Genomic DNA, 16,273 nt, shown 5'->3' on the forward strand with positions numbered 1-16,273 from the left:
GCGTGAGCAAATTTTTTCGCGCGCACTCCAATTAATTGCGCGCGATGGTGTGTGCGATATATGACGACGACAACGACGTTCGGTTAAATTGGACGCGGAGATCAGTTCATTGACGCCTCGAGTCGTGACTCATATTGTACGTACCGAATTCGCGCAAAAGCTCCGAATTACATCATTAAATCGATCGATGTTAACGAAGACAACTTTTATTGTCGATTATAAAAAAAAAGTAATTGATATAATAAATGTTAAATGAAAATTAAAACAGCCGCATGGTTTGTTTTTTAATTCAAATTTTTTTAACGTATTAATTCTTTTATTCTGTTCAACGATATTTTTACATTAAATGTTTCAGTACATACAAAAAGTTTCTTTTTAAAATATAATGAAAAGTTATTCTGCAAAAAATGTTTTAAATTTGAATGGTCAAAACAATATAAATATTTTATTCCTTTATTTAACTTATATACAGAAACTAATTTTAACCTTTGAACCATCAACTGAATCAAACTTTCGCGCAAAACCAATTTTTTTCTCTCTGCGAACCCGTCACTGGGTTATTATCGTCATTCATATAAATTTGTTACGATATTACCGCAGATATTGGATTTCTGCCATACCGACATTAGCTATTATCGGTACAATTGGAAATCGGTAATATAAATACGGTCGTTATATACGATATATACGTATGCACGTATGCGATCAGCTCGTGGCGCACGGATATTGCCTCGGTAATCCAATTCATCCTTTGCTCATTTGCACATTGTTCGGTTTTGCGTAATGGGCCACGCGTGCACACATACCTATAAACGACGTGAACCCAGCGAATAGGCCTCTCCGAGCACAAAGTAGAGCAATCCGTGCGCGTCTCTGCCAATGCGTATATAGCTTGGGTAATAACGACTCGTTGCATATAGACAGGCGTTTGGTGCGTCGAAATAATCGCATTTGGCTTATGCGTAGCATTGCCGATGCGCAGCCAGGCAGGCCAGCTGCGGCGATGGCCGATGATGTGCGTGTTACACCTGCGGAAATGCCAAGCCATGCACGTAAAAATCAATAATCCAATTAACACCGATGTCCAACGGCGCGTTATACACGCGTAGAGATATGTCCAACTCTCGACATTCCTATATTCGCTCCATTTTGAGCCCATACAGGCATTCGTTTAATCGACCCTTTATCACTCGCTGTGCTCTTCTGCGCTAACCAACTGCGATAGATGTGCATTCAAAAACTTGGCACGTTCAAAGCCGATCATGCAAGAGCTCTTTGTTGTCTTAATATTTATTTTATCGAATGATTAACCTACTTCAGCTACGACCAATTACTCTAAGGACATTGAAAAACGTATCAATGAATTGTTACGCGAAAAAATCGACTGTACCATAAACGCGATCATTGATGGAATTTTGTTTAGTTTCAAGCAAAAGTGTCAAGTCTGTTCATCGTTGAAAACCTCGTTTGTGGGTTAATAAACAAATGTTTTTTATTGGTTACATATAATATATAGGATAATATGGGGGGGTTTTTAGGGCCAAGGATCAACTGTCATTAGCCCATCAAAGTTTAGAACGATGAAAGTTTGATTCGCTTTTTCCCGTAATTTATTTCCTTGCTGTGGGTCTTGAAAAATTATGCGAATACCTATTTTTTTAAAGTAAAATATAGATCTTTTCTGAACCCATACACTCATTTAAGATTTAATTGAACGCAAAGTAAAAAACAACCTTGTAAGCAAACAGTTCTAAGTAAAGCTTCAAGCATATTCCGCTAAAAAAAATTGAAGCAAAGTAACTAGCACAATTGAATAACATTAACAATGAAAAATTAAATAAAGTCTCTCCCTCCCTAAAAAAGAAATAAAGCTAAAACGATTCCAGGATGAATTCAACCACAAATAATGGGTTGTTTGTTGTATGTAGTTTCTATTGTCAAGAAATAGAGCTACAAGTGCCTTTTTCAAGGTTGAAATTGTTTTCTTGAATATTTTTTATTTATATTGTATTATATTTTTTACTGGGCTTTGATTCAGAGCTATTTTCATTTTTCATGTTTTAAATTAAATTTCTCAATTTGGTTCGTAATTTTTTTTTTGTGGAATTTTGTCAGAGCTTTACTTTAGAATGATGTTTTCAAAATTACGGAATAATGAGTAATTGAAACGAACCTTTGATAATGAAGCCCTGAAAATCAATGTTACGTTCTAATAGTAGATTTATAATTAATTTATCAATTTGTCAGATTTCCAAACTGGAACTTGATTTTTTTTTATTAGCGAATATTTGAAATTCTTTCGCATTTTCCGCGGAAGCGCTAATTTCTCACTGCCACGTCCGTTATATTATGCACATAACGACTTCGACTACATAGCTGAATTTCCAAATTGAGCGCACCGTCCGCGCGAGATGATTCACTAAGCTAAACTTGAATTTCCGACTCACGGATTCGTGCTTTTGATTGTCACATCTCATTGTAATGACTATTTCGGCAATTTTCATCGCTTTGCTAATGAATAGAGATTCTGTTTACTCGCCTCGAGATATGAAAATTGTCGCAACAACGATACTACGTTTCTAGAACGTGGCGATTCTTTCAACGTATTAATTACGTTTTTTTTTACGTTGCGAGTACGTATACATTTAAAGTAAGTCATTGGATAACATTTATCTACTGCAAATGCTGTCCGAATGATGTTGCTGAGAATTACAATTTTATTTTTATGAATTATTTCAAATATTCTTATAAACAATTAATTTGCTGCACGGTATTTTTTTTACATTAAAATATATGCATACACGTTGGCGTGATCATCTACAGTTTAAACATGTTTTCGTTACTATGAAATGAGATTTCTTTGTTTTCATTGTGGTTTTATACGCATCACAATTCTCAGATACTGCAGAAACGAGTCGATACTACAGAATTTGTTATGATATACGGAAATTCTAGAATATTTTAAGTATTCTAGATGTTAAACTTGAAAATTAAAATTATGGTTTTGATTTTATGCGATTTTATTTGACGAAGAAAATGATTACCAACCGTTGCAGTGCGTTTCCCCAGTGCATAACTCTTTCCTGCATTGCCGATTGAAAATGTTTTCGAAAATATGACATTTATAACAATCAATAATTATGCATTTATAAAATTTTTAAAAATAACAACAAATATCGACAGTCGAAAATCCCAGTACTCTCTAGAAATTGCACGAATTTTACTATAGCCACAAACAAGCCGTAACCAACCCCTAATGGAATTCTTCGATAAAAGTCATTTACCCGTAAAAATCAATAAAAATTCAATGAAACTTCAAATACGAAGGTAAAAATGCAAAAAAGCGAACGAATAAATCGAAAACGCAAGGAAAAAATAACAACAATATCAGAAATAAACAGCGCCAAACGAGCGAGCAGACGAGATAATTCGAGAGAGTGGCAGGCAGAAACATCGAGAAACGGCCAAGAGTATATAACCGGCCGGCGTTCGCGTCTTCGGCAAGCATTTGTACACAAGACTTCAGAACGTTCACTTCGCAAGCGAAAAGTAAGTGTGCATCTTCTCATTAATTTTTGCAACTTTTTCTGTTTCTCATTATATTTCAAGTTTTAAGTGATTGAAAAATTAGTCGATCGTGCCGTTTGAACTTCTATTTTAATTTTTACTCCAAACATTTTTCGAAAATTTGTCGCATCAAGGGTTCAATTAATTTGTTGTGTGTAAAACGTTTTCAAAACGTTTATAGTGTAAACAGTCATCTGTTGTCAGCTTCTCGAATTTTCTCAAGCAATTTATCCAATCGATTCAACCGTAAGTAATAATTTTTTCTCTTTATTTTGCAGCTCTCAATTCACAAAACTATCCAAAAATGGCCTTAATTCCAACGATGTTCCGCGACTGGTGGGACGACTTCGAGCGTCCATCCCGCCTGTTCGACCAGAACTTCGGACTCGGCCTCAGACGCGACGATCTGCTCAACAGCCTCGCAGTGCCATCGTTCCGAGGCTACTATCGGCCGTGGCGCAACCTCCTCGAGCAGTCGAGCGGCACCTCCAAGATCCATCACGACAAGGACAAGTTCCAGGTGATCATCGACGTGCAGCAGTTCGCGCCCGACGAGATCACCGTGAAAACCGTCGACAACAGCATCGTCGTCGAGGCCAAGCACGAGGAGAAGAAAGACGAGCACGGCTACATATCGCGACAGTTCGTGCGCAGATACGTCCTGCCCGAGGGCCACGACATCGGCAACGTCCAGAGCAGTCTGTCCTCGGACGGCGTGCTGACCATCACGGCGCCGACCCTGGCGTTGCCCGCGCCCGGCGAGAAGATCATTCCCATCCAACACACATCCGCACCAGCCGTCGCCCAGAAGTAGAGATCATGTAGTCCTCGTCGATCCATCGTTCAACAGTTTCTTTGAATAACGTATTAATCATCGTTTCCTAATTTTGTGTTATATATATTTTCAACGTGAATGTTGCATTTGCGCGTAAAAATTATTAGTTCTTTTTTAAATTTGTCACCGATTTTCTGTGTATTAGCGTTGTTTAACTAACGGACTGTTGAACAGCCTCGAGATTTAATTTCGTATTCCGATGTATTGTATAAAAAGTTTTTATTTTTTTCTAAGCTCAGAGCCGTGATAATTAATTAACTTATTATACATACAGTTATATACACAGCGAACGACATTTGTACAGTTAAATAATGATATTTGTAAAACTCGCTATATAGTTTATAAGTTTCACCACGAATCATTGTCAAAATGATATAATTGAATAAACATTGAACTTCATTTCGTTCCTAATGAAAAAAAATTGGCTTATTCATTTCACACGCACACCTTTGACCTCGATCTCCGATAATGTGTTTTATAAATAAACTAACGATCACTATTTCCGTCAATAAGGCCAAAAACACCAGCGCGCCGAGAGTCAGTAGGTAAGAATTCAAAAAATGAATCGCAACGGGGCAAAAATAAATCCGGGAATCATCGCTTTGGTGATATTTGAAAAGTAATAAAAGCTTTCCTGCCGCGGTGGGTGAGATCGCTCTGACGATTTAAACGATCGTCACAAAGACGCGCGCCGCAAAGAGGCGGAAAAGCGTCATATTTACGCACACGCACGCGACCAGCAATCGAATGTGTACGTGAATAAGTATATTAGAATTTCACGGCGGGCTTAATTTAGAACAAAATTCGCATCATGGCCATAAGCCAATTGAAAGCGCATATAAAATGAGAAAGGTCGACGACATCTTCGTCGTCATCGTCGTGCAGCAGCAGCAATAGTATAGTAGCGGCGAACTTGCAACTTGAAACCGGGCTAATTTATAACGTTGTTGTACATAATCCCAAAGAGCAGATTTATGCGCGGAGGCTTAGAGGTTCTATACTTCTCAAGAGCAATTTAAATTTGGACCTGCGTACAACACGTACGCCTTCAGAGTTTGTGTACAAAACTTCCGGAGCCAAACGAGCTGCAAAATGATGTCAGTCCTTATATAAACGAGGCAAATTTGCTCCGATATTCTTTTTACGGAAACGATCCCTTTCGGACAAAATAAACCTGACGCAATCGCGCGACTCGTATTAGTGCGTTTTTACCGATGTTCTTGACGCCAGGTGGCCTTGAAATGATTGTATTGTATCGCAGGCGCGCGTGGGTGTGAGACCGCACACATCTCGTGTCGCGTGCGCTCGTATTTGGAATTCGCGGTCACCTCGTCCGTGCGAGCGTCAAAAAATTGCATTTTATACATCTCGAAAGATTTAGCGGTGTTTGCATTTGCGATTCGTGCACTAAACTGTGACTGGACGATATACGGAATCTGGAACAGGCACGAGCAGAAAAATATGCTGTCGGCAGCTACTTGACAGCTCATCGTCAAGCGCCTGGCAATAATAAACAAAGTTGCCGTCGATCGATTAATTTTAGGACTCGTCTTTTGGTTGCTTTATGGATATCGTTGTTATTCGGTGAGTTGCCTTCGCGCGACCTACGCTTCGGCGACGATTGCGCAGCTTAAAAATACTTTGTTATTGCGCGCGAACATAACCTCGTGATATAGAGCTCAATATTGTTTGTTGGTAAATACGACAGCCGGCTAAAAAAATGACACGTAAACAATCGTCGAAGAAAAAATACGAGCCTCATTTGTAATTATGGTTTATTGAAGTAAACTCTTTCCTCGTTTTGAATGTGTGTTTTTACATTTTTACAGTTAAACTAGGTTCGTCGATTTGACACGATGCTGCGAAAGAGAAATATCAGTATTAAAACCGTCAAGGAGTTGGATGCATTTCCCAAGATTCCAGATGATTACAGAAAGCATTCCGCCGTCGGTGGAACTTGTATGTATTTTTCAAGAAAATTGCTAAAAAATTTTTACGGATTTCCGTCAGATTTACTAATCTATTTATTTTTCCAGTTTCCATTGTCAGTGTGATCATCATTTTGTATATAATCTATTCTGAAACATCATACTTTCTTGATACAAGATTGAAGTTCAAATTTGTACCAGATATTGATGTTAATGATGAGATAGAAATGAATGTAGATATCACTGTAGCTATGCCATGTGCTTCTATTGGTGCTGATGTTGTTGACTCTACAAATAAAAATTTAAACACAATTGGTCAATTGCATGAAGAAAGTACCTGGTGGGACTTGGAGCCAGATCAAAGAGCTCATTTTGAAGCGCTGAAACATGTAAATTCATATTTTCGTGAAGAGTATCATGCTATTCATGAAATTTTATGGAAATCTAATCAGTTGACATATGCATCTGGTGAAGTGCCAAAGAGGTATAATAATTAACTTATGTTTGCATGAATTTTAATTCCTAATCTTTTTATGAAACATCATGTATGATATTTATTTTCACAGGATTCATACCCCTAGTTATCCGTCTAATGCATGTCGTATATATGGAAGCTTGATTGTTAATAAGGTTGCTGGAAATTTCCATATAACTTCTGGAAAGGCATTACATCTTCCAAGAGGGCATATTCATATATCTGCATTTATGTCTGAGCGCAATTATAATTTTTCTCATAGGATAAATAAATTTTCATTTGGAAAACCTAGTCCTGGAATCATTCACCCCTTAGAGGGTGATGAAAAAGTTACATCAGACAGTTAGTAATTTACAAAATCTATGAAACACATTTAATTTTTCATGATATTATAAAACTTTTCAATATTTTTAGGTACAATGCTATATCAATATTTTATTGAAGTTGTATCAACTCATATAAACACATTTATGCGTAAAACACAAACCTATCAATACAGTGTAAAAGATTTTGAAAGACCAATTGATCATGACAAAGGTTCACATGGAATTCCTGGAATATTTTTCAAGTATGATATTTCAGCATTAAAAGTAAATGTATCTCAAGAAGGTGATTCTTTTATAGAATTCATTGTAAAGTTATTGTCTTCCATTGGATGCATTTATGTAACAAATGGTTTGTTTGTTAAGTTTTTTACATAATTGTTACATTTGAACAAATATTTTACTTTAAAAATTTAATTTTCAGGCCTATTGAATAATCTTGTGCAAGGTGCTTGGTCTTTAATTTGTTGCAAATTTTTGAAAAATGGCGAAGAAAAAAGTGATGAAAAAGTGATTGTAAATACAAACACTAGTAACGCGCCCAACAAAGTCAATAACTTGTTGACTGTAGATCCACCTCAAAATATTCAACAAATAAACATTGTTCCTGAATCTTAGTAAAATTTATGAATACTATTTTATATTTATCAGTACAGATATAATATTTAAAGGCATAATATTATTATTAAAAAAAATTTATCAATGGCTTTGAATTGAAATTATATTTTTAATTTTATATAAAAACTTCAAGTTCACATATATATAATGGGTTTGAAAATAATGTTCAAAGTCAGAATGTGCAGTATTATTTGATAATCCATAGATTATAAAGAAATCTCCAGATTTCATTACCAAATATTGTAAATAAAAAATCTAAAATCTTCATACTATAAATCTCAAGAACTGGTCATTTGTAGCAAGAAGATTCAAAATGAAATGTAACGAGTATCTATTGAAGGAGTGGATTTTACATTAGAAATAACAACGAAAATATCCAGTTTTTTGCCTATAATATATATTTTACATTATTCTGTGATTGTACAAGTTACAAACATTAAGGCAACGTTAAGCTGAATTTTTATAATAAACTCACTGCTGCAAAGCAGTGGTGACATTTTTTACTATTTGAATAAAATTTATTACAATATAATATTGTTATTTATTATTTGTTATAATAGCAACAAGTACAATGGACAATAAATTTGACGATGCTGAAAAAGTAAACACAATTGAAAGCAAAAATCTCCCAAGCTTTTTTGATAGATGAAGCTTGCAACCTGTTACTTTGAAAGGACTTTATATAAATAGCAAAACATTATTGTGTAAGCATATTTTACAAGATTATACAGATTTATGACAGTAAACAAAATTTTAAAATAAGAATCTAGGAAAACCCACTGAACACATCGACATAACTACTAATTATACGAAACCCATCGATTTCACATTCATAGCATTTTTTTAATTTAATAGGACAGACTAAATTCTCAAGTTTTTGTTTTTGTAAATGATAGAATGTTTTACTGTCGGAGTTGTTGAAATCCTGATATTTTTTTTAGGTAAAAATTAGGAATACATTTTTCTTAAAAATGAATGCAGAATTAAATAAAAAACTTCTAGATGGATATTTTTTTTAATATATCCTAGATTTTATTAAAATATAATCATATTGTGTAATTCATGCAATCTCTCAGATTATAGCATTCAACTGCACATATTTTCGCTGTCATCTATACACTTTTATCATCACAACATTCAAATGCAGTCACGCCCTTAAAATTAAAAATAAAATATTATTTATCTTAGGTAACGTACATACGTATAAATAATTCTAGTGTTCTCTATTATATAATACGATTTTTAAAGAAAAATCGTAAGTTGACATTATAATATAGTTATTAAATAATCTTTTTTATAATACATAAGTGTTTTTCGAACATTTTATGAAGCGAACTATTCTCTTTAAAAATTGTATAATATATATTTTATAATCCGATAAATTTTAAATTTTACAATCAAATCAACAAATCTCACGATTAAAATCTATTCATAAATGTATTAGGCTTAATCGGCAGTTCGAAACTTCATGCTCAATCGTATAATATATTTCTCATTACATTATTACATATCATTATCGTTACTATCATTGAATAGCTGCAAAAATATTTCTAGCCTATTATAAATTTCGTTTAAACACAATATACCAATTAAAGAAAAATTTCAAATTCATTATTTATCTATAAAATTGATTAGGAAGAACGTATAATCAATGATATTTATATAATAATACATGCTATGAATTTTCCATCGAAAAATCTACAATCTGAAGAATGTAACACATCAATAATAATTTTAATAAGCAAATTATGGTAAAAAAGTTTTTCCAAATGATTGCAAAAAACAATCAGTGCAAGCTGCGATAAGATCTCGAATGATTTTCGAATATTACATCCATCAAGTGTACAAAAATAAATATTATATGAGCTCATTAAAACCATAAAGACTTGAAATGGTCGTACATAACGTATACGCAGCGATGAACTATACTTTTGTTGTGTATAAACAGACTATTTTATCGATGATTTTTTTGTTTCACTTCATGGTATGTAAACTATATTTAAAATATTTTTATATACTGTTACTCGATAAAATGTATATATAAATAGAATATTTCGGATGCAGATTAACGTGAAAAATTTTCAGCAATTTCTCTCTTACGGTTGTACAATTAAATAAAACAATTGTTGCTCTACATACATGATAACGCAAAGTGATTATAAAATGGCACACCTTTGATGAGACTCGTGACTTTGGAATACCAAATCTATCAAAAATTTTCATATTCGAGCATATTGTTCACCTTCTTGTGCAAAAAAGTGAAATATGCTGCGAGATCGGACACATGGTCTAGAATTTGTTGTACACTTCGTTATAATACAACTTCTCTATTGTAAAGGAAAAAAATATATATTACGCAGTGTAATAAAAGCTAAGCACTGCGTCAAGACGTAAACGTAGCGCTTAAACTTCAAAGGCACCATGCGAAATCAAAAAAGTATTACTGTATACGAAAGAGAAGAAACACCTATACGTACATTTTGCGGCGTGCATTGAGAGCCCTATAATCTTAGCCTAGTTTTACATACTTTTAGCAAATACAATATATAATTACGAAGAAGGCGTGTTAATGCCCGAGTTTTAAAAACTCTCACATTTTGTTATCATACAGTGCACACGCGCACCTTTACAATAATATATCGTTTCTCGACGTTCAACAGTGTCCGACAAAAAAAGTTCCTCGAACTTTTTTCGAACAAAGCTCAACGAAAAAACGCAATGTCGCAGCAGCTATCGTAATTGTATATAGTTATATTTATGTACATTTTTGCATTTGAAATCCGTAAAAAAGGAGTGCATGAAATGCCATTGACAAATGTAAACAAATTCAAGAGCTTTAGAAATCTGTGCTGAAGGATATTTTAGCAACGAAAATTTTTTTCTTTTTTTGGTATTCGTGTTGTGTGGAAGACGCGGTTGTTGTTGTTTTTCTTTTTTTTTTTTTTTTTTTTTTTGAAAAAAAAAACGTGCTTGCGTCTTAGATGAATCGACTGAATCACGCGTGCTCTTTCAGGTGAACGCTTTGGCTGAAAATTGTGTACCTGAAAAAAATTCATTGAATGAATATTTTCAATTTGGCTTGCGCATATTTTCAATAGTTTTATTTCATGCAGTTTTTACCTATATCGGTTCGGTATTTTCGTCGAATTACAAAAACAAGTAAACTATTGGTGTTACAGCTAAAAGTATCAGCGTCCCTGCTGGTCGCATCGCTGCTCCCGTCGTATGCACTCCCGCCGTCTGGATCACGATATCTGTCAAATCAAATAAGACACGAAAATGCAAATAATTCGTGGAAAAAGAATCGATTGTTTAATTTCACAAGCTAAAAGTCTATACCTCCTCCGAAAGTCTGAGGTTCTGAGTAGGGTCCCCATGATTTGGCGTCCTTTGTGACATCGTTGGCGTCACTCTCGTCGCCGTTGCGAGTTCTCAGTTGGGCTTCGTGTTTTCCAGCATGGATTCCACGAATCGTACCTTGGACTATGTGTTCTTTACCGTCGCTATTGATGACTTTGACGTCTTCAGCTACGCGCCACTCAGAGTCGTTTTGTTGACGGAAGCGCAACTAATAACAATAAAAAAACAGGAAATCAGTCAAGTCCATTTTTTATACTTGCTTGCTTTAGTTAAACGATGGAAAAATGAAGCGCAATAGTTTACCTCGGATTCGACAATTGGTTTGTAACTGATAACTTTCCATTGCAAAACGACGGAGTCGTCATCGTTTTCAGCATTGTTATAAATCGGCTTGGCTGGCGTGTCGACTAGCTGAATGATCGGACCGGTTGCGTCGCGGTCTTCATTGGTAGCATGGCATTGGTATTCGCCCAAATCGTCCTTATTAACGTCGCGGATCGTCAATACCTTATGGTTTTTGATTTCGTCGTTCAAGGTGATGCGTCTGTTGTCGATGTTGATCTTGTTGCCGTTGTGGAACCACGTCATCTTCTTATTCACTCCCGGGTGCGCGTGGACGATGCACGTGATGTTGACCGTGACGCCGAGAGCAGTCGCGTAGTGATCTTTGTGGTGCCAGTGACCGTTGATTTGTTCCTTTTCGTACTCGATATCGAGATCTGTATAAAACGAACGGCATAAGTTTGAATGACAGTTGTTTGGTACCGATAATAGCTTGAATAAAATATACGAAATATTAATGAACTCACGTCTGACGTGCAATGTCAGATGCTGGAGACGAAGTTTCTTCTCGCCGGTATCGACGGCACATACGTAATCGCCAGCGACGTGTCTGGAAGCGTTGCGAATCGTGATGTAACGACCCGTCTCGGTTTGCCTGTCTGGAAGAATATTTACGCCCTGAAACATCCAAGCGCGTCGCGTTAACTACATCGGTCTATTGAGACGCAATTTTTTTAAAATTGAGAAACAAGGTACGAACCTTTCGTGTCCAGATGATGTTTTTGGCTTTGATTTGGGGACTGACCTCGCAACCCAGCTCGATCGTTTCACCTTGCATGATTTCGTTGCAAGCAGCGGGCGTAACGCGCACGCCGTTATGCTCCATCTGTACGTCGTGCGCGCCTTTGTTGCAAGCGGGCAGCTTGACGCGCAAATCGTGCGCGATCTTGTTGTCGTCGTCCACCTTGCAAATGTATTCGTCGCTCGAGTCGTTCAGCTGAACGTTCTTGATGAGCAGAGTACGATTTGGTAAGATCGACAGGCGCGGATCGTCGGTCAATTTCTCTCTTTCGATGAAGAGAGTGTTGTTCGGCAAACGACCCCTTGACCATATAATGGCTGCGGCTTCGGCGTTGATAACATTGCAGGGTAGGTAGACGTCGCTGCCGACAGGCACCTCGAAAATTTGCGGCTCCGTTTCGATCCTCGCGTCCGGCGCGTTATCCGCGTCCTCGTCCCCGTCGCTCGGATCGTCGGCGGTATCGTCGACGTAATCGTCCGCATCATCCTTGACTTTCGACGTCGACGATTGAGTCGCCGCTGCCGGTGATGGCGCTGCAGCTCCATTCGAAACTGCAACAATTCAAGTAAAATTTTCGTTTGAATGAAAATCGGTACAGATTGCGCATCTTTACTTCGAAAAATTGAAATAGCCAACACGGACGCGAAGGATTAATATAGATCGGGGGAGCTCGTCGTGCACGCGAGTCGGGGGCGTTTTTGCTCGACGACTCTATAAATACTCTCGCAGCAGTACACGCGCCTGCTCCACTACGATGGTATTGCAAAGTATGCACGCGCGGCGGTATGGAACGTCGTCGCTTCCGATGACTTTTCAAAGTCTGCTGCTGCTATTATAGCGATCGTGCAATGAGAGTAAGCTGGATAATTTCACGGACAAACTCAATATACGCAAAGCTCAACGGTATAGGAACAAAAAAAAAGATGGAATTCACCGCAACCGCAGTAGAGAGAGAGAGGCTTTCACGAAGAAAGCAGCAAGTTAAGCGTGTACACCCACGCACGTCGGTAATAATTAGCGCCGCTCGGAATACATCGTCACCGCTATACAGGCACTAAAGAGTCCCTTTCAATTAATGCACTCGTCGTTTTATTGTATTTATCCACGCTTCTCAGTGTCAATTTGAACGAAAGTGAAGAAAACAACCACGACAACAAAATAAATAAATAAACGACAGCGCGACCATCATTGTAGAGAAAAATAGAAAGAAAACTGGAACGAAATACTACAAAAATAAATTAACGAGATCTACATTCGCGGCTCTTATCGCTCGTCGACTTCGAATGCGTGAGCGCGGTGCAGCAGGCAAGAACTCGTTAGCCTAGACGCGCGTGCAAAGAGTTGATTTTGAGAAATGACCATACGCAGAAGCTTTTGCATATAATGCGAAGGCACGTCGCGCGAGTCTCGCGTGCTGCACTCGGCGCAACGCGAGAGAGGCCTAGCTTTGTTTCTCACATAGCCGTGAGCTGCTTTTATACGTATATGTAGTACAGAGCGCAGTGTGCACTGCACTCGCGCGCGCACTTATACAAGGGAGTTTGATTGATTGAAACGCTCGAGCGCGGCGTTTTATCGGCTTTACGTGCCACTCTCTTCTGTGCTGGGTAATTTTTTTTCTCCTTCGTCTTCGTCAAAACGTGCGAATTTCTTTCTTGTAATTTTCTTCAGTCCTTTAAGAAGCGAGGAGCTTTTTATCGTGTGTATACGCCGATTATCCCGGACTCTCTCTAGGACTCGAGTCCGCGCGCGTGTATAATGCAAGGTGAATGTCCTCGAACCTGAGCGCGCGCGCGCCTCGTTGCCATTATATTGTCTATATAAATCGAAGTCTTATCAGCAAAAGATAAAAGAGAAGCCGAAAAGAAAACCCTTGGCAACTTCCGGGTACGAGGACTATAGCTGCCTCCTCGGTTTGTGTGTGTGTGTGTGACTGTGCGCAGAACTGATCGTCTCTTGTATAAACGCGTACACACGTTTCCTTCCCGTTAAACACACCGTGCATGTATGTATATACGGGAGAAGAAGCAGTCCAAGGCAATGAGTCAATGTCCATCCGTCTGCACGTATATGTACCCACTGCGTGTGTGTACGTCGCTTGTCTCGGATATCAATCAGTAATAGACGTGCTGCCCGCAGAGGAGTACAAACGCGCACACACAAACATGCACCGCCAAGTAGATATTCCACGTGCGGAATCCCAAGATTTATGTAATATAGAAATTCATTTTTCGTTTCTCTACTGCGATTGTTCGTTTCTTCGGTTTCCAACATTAGTAATAGTTAATAGTAGTAGCAGCAGCAGCAGCAACCTGAGAGGGAGAGAAAGATCGACGAGAGTGGCTGATTTTTTGCCACGGCACTTTCCTGCGGTCAACCATATCAAAGTTAATACTTCGATGGCTTTTTTGCTCACGCCGGGTGCCTTATTAATAGTTGTTCGTCTTTATAAGGTCACGGAGAAATGTCCGCGCGTTCATTATACACGCGAGAGCGAGAAAAAAACGATAATGCTTCGAATGACAAGATGCGTGTGCTGGCTTATAGGCAAGCTTCGGGCAGAATGATCGATGAAAAGTTGAGATGTATCGATGCCATTTTGTCGACTTCTTTTTGCCTATACACGTGAAAAGTTGTTAATCCACGTCGGTTTGAGTACGTGTACGCGCAGCAGCTTTCGTCCGATTAGATCGTTTGTTCGGCGCGCGTCGTAAAAACGACCATAGCCACCGCCACCGCATGTAATTTCGAGCCGCGCGCGCGAATCGCGTTTATTATGTACTGCGACGACCGACCTCGTAACGATTCGAAAAGCCAATGCGCGGTGTATGTGCACGCTCGCTCGCGATTCATTAGCTCGATGCATCGCGCGAGCGCACGCCGGTTTATAAACCATCGTCGTAGCAGATATCTCGAGAGTTATAATCGAGGAGCTTGTTTATGCAAACACGCGCGCGTATAGTATGCTTTACAATCATGCGATCGAGCCGGGAGGAGGGAAGCAGACAATCGATGATCCTAGACGCACGGGAATCATTTTTATGAATTTAAATAATGGACGCGCTAATTCATACGCTAACGATTTATCGGCTAATTTGTCAAATGAGCAATAATCGACGTATATGTACGTTTTATTCTCGCGAGTCACATCACGCATGAGGATCGAGAATTAACAGTTCTTTCATGTAGCAATAACAAAAATGGTAAGCGCCGTAAAGCACGTTATCAACGATTATTAACCGCTGCAACGTTTACTTTCAATATAATCATATACTGAACCCGTATTATGTGTGTGTGTAGTGCAGTGCGCGCCTTGAGTTGAAAAGCAACAACCAACACCACCAGGCGCATCCGTGTAAAATATGTAAGCTCGTGCGAGCCGCTCGTCAGAGGGTTGCGATGCTTGGCGCTCGGCATATTAACGCGATATGGAAAGCCGCGCCCTGAGCCGACTTATTTTTTTTCCTTTCTCTCGTTCTTTTTTCTCATTTCCCGAGCGATAAAAACTTTTATGCCTCGCGAGTAAAACGTTTCGAATTAAAATGCCGACTGTTTATTCAATTTTTGCGATAAAAAAAGAAAAACGGACTCCGAGTTATACAATTATATAGTTCATCGGGCATGATTCAAGTGAAATTAGTGGAATTGAGCTTTTACAGGCCGTTTAAAGCTCACTTGGATTATTTTTTCCACGACTCTGCCAAATGAATGAATCACACATTGTTATAAGCGCATTACTACTGAGAAAATATATAGTATAAAATTTCTCGATTATGCACACACATACACGCGGCCAATAATAAAATCATTGAAATGCTCGCGTATAACATCATATCGCTCCAACTGAAATTCTCTATTTCTCTAAGCATTTATTTACACGAATGTTGCATTAACGAACTCGATCGACTTATCTATATGGGTGTTCGGGAAAAAAAGGAAACCCTGAACTTTATTTTGGGTCGTAAAATCTGCTCTCGAAATCCCTTGCTGCGCGCATCGCGTGATAAATAATAAGTGCCCTCGTATTCGTATTTATATATATATATATATATCATCATTGTAGAGAAAAATAGAAAGAAAACT

At 37.9% G+C, this 16,273-nt stretch overlaps 3 protein-coding genes across 4 annotated transcripts in view; 2 read left to right on the top strand and 1 right to left on the bottom strand.

Annotated features, from left to right (window-relative positions):
• The first annotated feature begins 3,441 nt into the window (after window positions 1-3,441).
• Window positions 3,442-4,823, top strand: LOC106653013 (protein lethal(2)essential for life-like). Its single transcript, XM_014372224.2, has 2 exons — window positions 3,442-3,549; window positions 3,846-4,823. The coding sequence occupies exon 2, from the start codon at window positions 3,872-3,874 to the stop codon at window positions 4,379-4,381; it is 510 nt and encodes a 169-aa protein (XP_014227710.1). The 5' UTR covers window positions 3,442-3,549; window positions 3,846-3,871; the 3' UTR covers window positions 4,382-4,823.
• An 881-nt stretch (window positions 4,824-5,704) lies between these two features.
• Window positions 5,705-7,818, top strand: LOC106653108 (endoplasmic reticulum-Golgi intermediate compartment protein 2). Of its 2 annotated transcripts, none has more exons than XM_023460697.1 (6): window positions 5,705-6,166; window positions 6,232-6,361; window positions 6,439-6,814; window positions 6,897-7,147; window positions 7,220-7,480; window positions 7,553-7,818. In XM_023460697.1, exons 2-6 carry the CDS (start codon window positions 6,259-6,261, stop codon window positions 7,744-7,746), a joined length of 1,185 nt encoding a protein of 394 aa, XP_023316465.1. In that variant the 5' UTR covers window positions 5,705-6,166; window positions 6,232-6,258; the 3' UTR covers window positions 7,747-7,818. The 2 variants fall into 2 exon arrangements, with proteins under 2 accessions (XP_023316465.1, XP_014227848.1); XM_014372362.2 differs by having other exon boundaries at window positions 5,705-5,986.
• Window positions 7,819-9,804: 1,986 nt separating this feature from the next.
• Window positions 9,805-16,273, bottom strand: part of LOC106653248 — an 86,740-nt gene continuing 80,271 nt past the window's right edge. The window contains exons 2-7 of the mRNA XM_014372630.2: window positions 12,149-12,741; window positions 11,916-12,066; window positions 11,410-11,825; window positions 11,086-11,314; window positions 10,867-11,000; window positions 9,805-10,787 (exon numbers count right to left, since the gene is read on the bottom strand). Coding sequence (XP_014228116.1) covers window positions 10,894-11,000; window positions 11,086-11,314; window positions 11,410-11,825; window positions 11,916-12,066; window positions 12,149-12,741 — 1,496 coding nt within the window. The 3' untranslated portion in view covers window positions 9,805-10,787; window positions 10,867-10,893. The remainder of the gene's footprint in view (window positions 10,788-10,866; window positions 11,001-11,085; window positions 11,315-11,409; window positions 11,826-11,915; window positions 12,067-12,148; window positions 12,742-16,273) is intronic.

The sequence above is a fragment of the Trichogramma pretiosum genome, unplaced genomic scaffold (genome assembly GCF_000599845.2).
Source record: "Trichogramma pretiosum strain Unisexual culture from Peru unplaced genomic scaffold, Tpre_2.0 scaffold30, whole genome shotgun sequence".
In the NCBI taxonomy this organism is placed as follows: Eukaryota; Metazoa; Arthropoda; class Insecta; order Hymenoptera; family Trichogrammatidae; genus Trichogramma; species Trichogramma pretiosum.